The sequence below is a fragment of the Vicia villosa genome, linkage group LG5, assembly GCF_029867415.1.
Source record: "Vicia villosa cultivar HV-30 ecotype Madison, WI linkage group LG5, Vvil1.0, whole genome shotgun sequence".
In the NCBI taxonomy this organism is placed as follows: domain Eukaryota; kingdom Viridiplantae; phylum Streptophyta; class Magnoliopsida; order Fabales; family Fabaceae; genus Vicia; species Vicia villosa.
This window is the reverse complement of record NC_081184.1, coordinates 158682365-158688286: the sequence shown is the minus strand read 5'-3', so window position 1 is coordinate 158688286 and position 5922 is coordinate 158682365. Positions and strand designations below refer to the sequence as shown.

Below are 5922 nucleotides of genomic sequence, written 5' to 3'. Positions count from 1 at the left end.
GACTATCACATTACTAGATTTCAGCTCAATTCCATCGACCTTGAGTCTGTCCAACACCACCTTGGGTAACACATTCAGAGAAGAGCCATCATCAACTAGTACATGAGCCAGGGTAGTACCACCACATTCAATGGAGATATGCAGTGCCTTGTTATGATTCCTCCCACTAGGACTTAGATCAGCATCAGAAAACCCAAGGTAGTTATCAGTTGTTAAGTTCGCCATACAGTTCTCGAGTTGAGTGACAGAAATCTCTTGTGGCACATGGGCAGCTTCTAGAAATTTCATCATAGCCTTGGCATGGGTCTTTGAACAACTCAGGAGCGACAGCATAGAGATCTTGGAAGGAGTATGCCCCATTTGTTCAACAATATCATAATCACTCTTGCGGATGTATTTCAGGAACTCATTTGTTTCTTCAGATGGCGCATTTCTAGTGACAGTTTCAGGTTCAGGCAGCGGTCCTTTACCATGAGCGTCAGCATTCGGGGTGATAGTAATGGTAGGTGAAGTAACATTTGGGGAGATCTCTGGAGAAAACACCCTTCCACTCCTCGTCACCTTGCTAGTTCCAGCAATGTTTCCTACATCAGGATTGACATCTTCATAAACCTTATCAAATTCAAGTTCTTGCTTAACTCCTTGCACATAGACCTCGGAACCATAATTCCAAGGGATAGCTTTGTCAGATGAGTATGGCATAGGACCAGGTTTAGTGATAATGATCGGAGCCACACGGGGTTCAGCAGAAATCTTGAAAGGAGCCTTGGTAGGGATCTTTAGTGGTACTTTAGAGATCACAGATACATCTTCGAGCTTCAAACCACGGGAGAAACCCTCACACAACTCTTCAATAGTGGGAGTCTTCTCAAATCTGATAGTGCCACGATCCATCCAGCCTTGGATGCCTCTTTTCAGGTTCTCACAACCCTCGGGTATGAGTGCACAGTAATAACAGCCAGGGTCGCAACCTGGAAATAAACCAGCTCGCAACAACTTTCTTTTGATATCGGGGAGAGGAGTTGACAGGTCCCTCACATCATAGACATGGATTGTGTCCATGATGGCATTAACAGTATGGTCATGCTTTGGCATTGGAGCAGTGATGACATTAGGGGTCTCAGGAGCGTCGAACTTAATTTCACCAGCTTCCAACATGTCTTGAACCTTATTTCTCAACGCCCAACAATTATCGGTAGTGTGCCCAGGACTATTAGAATGATACGCACATTTGGCCTTAGGGTCATAATTTGGAGATGTGGTAGTAACACTCTTGGGCGGGTCTCTCAGAGTGATTAGGTTGGCTTTCAGCAGATGTTGCAGAACTTGCGATAGAGGCATGTTGATCTTGGTGAATTGCCTCCTTGGTCTATCAGTCTTGCGTTGGTAGTCTTGTCTAGGAGTTTGTTGAGATATTGGTGCAGAGATGAGGACGGCACCAACAGACTGATTCTGGTCATCCTTACTACGGCTCTTTTGACTATGAATAGCATTAGACTCGTTTCTTCCTTGATATGGCTTCCTTGTAGTACCAGAGGCAGAACCCACTTGAATCTTCCCACTTCGAATACCATTTTCCACACGTTCCCCAGTTAAAATGAGTTCAGTAAACCCAGAAGAAGAACTACCCAGCAGGTGACTATAGAATGGCCCAGTTAGCGTGCCCATGAACATGTCTACTAACTCCCTATCATTTAAAGAGGGTTGGACTCTCCCAGCCAAATCTCTCCATTTCTGGGCATACTCCTTGAAACTTTCTTTAGGACCCATGGACATGCTTTGAAGTTGCATGCGAGTCGGTGCAAGATCAGAGTTATATTGGTATTGCTTGTAGAAAGCCACAACCAAATCTTCCCATGTACGGACGCTAGCACTTTCCAGCTTATAATACCATTCGAGTTGAGTTCCAGATAAACTCTCTTGAAAGAAATGGATCCAGAGCCTCTTATCAGCAGTGTGAGGTTGAATCTTCCTCACGTAAGACCTCAAGTGCATCTTAGGACAGGAAATTCCATCATACTTAGCAAAAACTGGAGTCTTGAACTTCGGAGGAATAACGACCCCAGGGACGAGTCCTAATTCTTCAAAGTCCAACCCAGGTACCTTCTGAACTTCCATGCTTCTCAGACGCTCTTCCAGTAGCCTATACTTCTCATCAGCGTAATCCTCGTCTTGGGGATACTCGTCTTCTTCTTCTTCTTCTTCACCATCAGAACCTACATGGCTTCCCTGATTGTTCTTGACACTGAGATCATCTCTCTCTTCATCTTCCTCATTCTTAGGGATTTCAGCATCTTCGGCCCTCCTGGGACGGCCTTTGAACCTTCTTCCCAGATTGATCACTCCTTTGGGCTTCTGAGTCTTCTTTTCCTTCTTAGTCAGAAGGGCTTTCAGTTCATTTTGCCCATTGGCCAGGTTCAGAATCAGAGCTTGAAATTCAGCATTCTGAGTTTGGAGAGCTTTGACAGATTGTTCGAGATCCATCTTTCTTACTGAAATAAACAGCGGAAAGATGAGGCATTTGTCTTTATGAAACCTGTGATGCGATGTTTATGAATGATATGATTATGCATATGCAATGTTTTCAAGGAATTGAAAGAATTTTAACTCGTGTTGAAACAAAAAAAAAACATTATTTATTAATTAAATTGTAAGGTCATAACCCCAAAAGTTACATTAAAATAAAGAAATTAATAATAAATAAAGACACTAAATCCCAGGATTTTTGTCTTCCTGACGACGCCTCCTCTTTAGGACTCGGACTTCTTCCTTGTGTGCCTTGATCATTTCCTCTCTTTCTTGAACAAGCCTAGAAATTTCGTTTTCCCATGAATTAATCTGATCTGGAGAAACAAAATCTTCAATCTTCCATTTGCGGGAAAAGTAATCAAGTAAAGTCTCTTTCTCTTTGGCATCTTGTATTAACACCTCTTTTTCAGCTTCCACTTTTAGTAAGCGTCTCTCAAAGTCTTCCCTTTCCCTTTTCAGTCGGTTAACAGTTGCAACCAGGTCTTCATTTGGAGCAGGAATGTATGGCTCAAATGCAATTGGGGCAGCAGGAGGAGCTACCCTTGGAACTATGGGTGTATCAGATGGATAAGGCATCCCAAATTCCATAACTCGATCATAAACCCATTGGAAATATGGATCCCATGGCATGTAATTTCTCCTTCCTATATCCTTTGCGCCAACTTTCTTTACTTTCATCCAAGCTTTGATGAAAAGGTCTCTCTTCTTCTCTTTGTCGGAATCATAATGGAAATATTCTGCACTGAGATACAAAGAACGTGGTTTATCCTTCAAGGCAAAGCCAAACTGATGTCGAGCTAGAATGGGATTATAAGTTATTCCTCCACGAACACCAAGGAGAGGTATATTAGGGAAATCTCCACAACTATCAAATAGCAAGGTTCCCTCAAACTTCTTTTGGTACCATAGGATGTCGTCGAAAGAAAGCTTCATAATTCTTTGAGCCCAAGTTAATCCTTCTTCATTCTTTCTTACGGAGAGAGGTAAGTGCGAAATAAACCACTTATGTAATAGAGAAGCACATCCTAGGACACAACCTTTCCTTTTTGATGCTCGGAAATGAATAGAATGTAGCAAGTCACCAAGTAAAGTAGGAACCGGATTCTTGCTAAGGAATATATTGATAGCAGCCACATCAACAATTTTGTCATAATGGAAAAACAAAACTTGTCCATAAATTAAGAGAGACAACACAGCTTCCAAGGCATCCATACTTGAAGCTTTAGCAAGAATTTCCGCTTTTTCGTAGAGGAAATCAAGGGGTAATCCAGAATACTCTTTCTTACTAATCCAAACCTTCTCAATTTCTGATCTCGGCAAGTGCAGGGCAGCAGCAATGACTTCCAACTTAGGCTCTTCTTCTTTACCAGTATAAGGAATTTTATTAAGCACAGGGAGTCCAAGCAAGTAGGAGAATTCTTCCAAGGATGGTACTAACTGAAAATCTCTATAAGTGAAGCAATGTAGTAACGGATCATAGAATTGAACCATGGTGTTGAGAAGAACTTCATCCACATTAGTTCGTACCAAACTTATGAGTGTATTGAGAGAATCACTGAATTTGAGAGAACCAGAGATGTTGTCGCAGAAAATCTTCAATTGTGTTGGCACTTTCTTGAAATTGAGGAAGAACGGTTTACGGCCTTTTGTTTCCATATTCAAACAACCTACAAAACAACATACGGTTAAAAAACCTCCAATTCCTTGAAATGGGTTAGTCATGCCATGTATGAATGATGCATGTATGCATGATGCACATACACAGGTAAATCCACACAAATCACACAATTTTTGGATTAAGGCTTGCGTGGAGTTTGATCAGGTGTCCTTCCCAAAGGTATTTCTACGGATAAGGAAATTTCAGCAACGGGTTCTACCAAGTGACTCAGAATTGTCGACCCTCCTAAAGCACCCTCGAACATGATACATACATACCATGCAATGATACTTTGAGAAAGAGCCTATCTGAGCTGTAGTATCGGGTAGCGACTATGCTCTCAACATACATCAAGAGTAGTCCCCCCACTACGTTCCTAAAAGCCAGGATGGGTTAAAGGTAACTAACGGTCCTTGAGCTCCGACTCACCCACAGGTATCCACACGAACCTCCCTCATACAAGAGAAGCATGTAAACACCCATAGAGGCCTAACTCAAGCGTGAACTCTCATATTGACCAATCCCAAGCATACACAAGGGAGGTCGCCATGACTATGCCACTTCCTATCTTAGATGTACTTGAATCCGGGAATAGGATTCGTCCTTCAGTTAATTCCCAAAACGCCCCTGAAAAATAAAACAAACAAAGCAAACAATAGAAAACATTTAAAATGAATCCTAAACTTTTAAGGTAACCCCTCTTAATCGAAATTTTCCCCAGCAGAGTCGCCAGTTCTGTAATACGGTGAACTGACTTTTATAATCGAAATGTTGCGGATAGCAAGAGTCGCCACCGACTTTTATTTTATCCAAATTTAATTAGAAAGGCTAAAAGAACAGGAAAAACCTTTTAAATAAAATAGGGTTCGGGGGGTAATTATGCAAAGGGAAGGTGTAAGGCACCCTTTGCATCCATGGTTATCCATGGGCTCTTAATTTGCTTTGCTCTTTTTGTTTCAGAAAGGTAGAAGAAGAAGATATGGACTTTAGCTCGTAAATGAGCGTAGCCATATTGAAGAATTTTGAGAAAGAATATTTGAAAATATTTAGAGCAAGGCAAAGCAATTTAAGAGCAATTTACCTTATATTTGAGAAATCTGTTCTTTCAGCCTTTCAGAGCGAAAGGGTCTATCCTTGCCATAAGAGGGCAGGAAGCCTTTCATTTGGAGGTTTAAGGGTCATCGAAATATCCTTTGCCATAAGACTGTCCCATGCCATAGAAGGGCAGGTAGTCTAAGGCGAGGATCAGAATAAGCCTTTTCGTAGGCAGCCAGAGGATACCTCAGCCTTTTCCGTAGGCAACATCCGAGGGTCGAGGTCATTTGTGTATCGAAGGCAGCATCATTAGGGTCGTGACCTTTTTATCGAGGCAACACGGCTGAGGTATCCTCGAATTCGAGGGACATGGCTTATTCTGCAGAAAAACGAAGGCAACAGGCAACAGGCAACAGGCAACAGGCAACAGAGAGGGTTACCCAAAAGCGTGCGTGTGTGCATCAATCACGTGATTCAATTCAAATTATATTATCTTGTAAATTAGTGATTCTAGGTTAATTACAATCTTGCACTCCCTAAATTACTAACCACGCAGTTATAAAGCAATAAAGGGGAAGGGAAATTGAAACCAGTGGATCCCTTATCAGGGTTTGACACAAGTAATAATAATAAAAATAAAATATAAATGGATAAAATTTAGGGTTACCAAACTCGTGGCTTTGGCAATCCACAAACCCTGA

General features: G+C 41.8%; 1 protein-coding gene across 1 annotated transcript; it reads right to left on the bottom strand.

Annotated features, from left to right (window-relative positions):
* Positions 1-2709: 2709 nt before the first annotated feature.
* On the bottom strand, positions 2710-4185 carry LOC131605847 (uncharacterized). Its single transcript, XM_058878151.1, has 3 exons — positions 4057-4185; positions 3628-3966; positions 2710-3456 (listed from the first exon to the last, which is right to left on the bottom strand). The coding sequence occupies exons 1-3, from the start codon at positions 4183-4185 to the stop codon at positions 2710-2712; spliced, it is 1215 nt and encodes a 404-aa protein (XP_058734134.1).
* Between the last annotated feature and the right edge of the window lie 1737 nt (positions 4186-5922).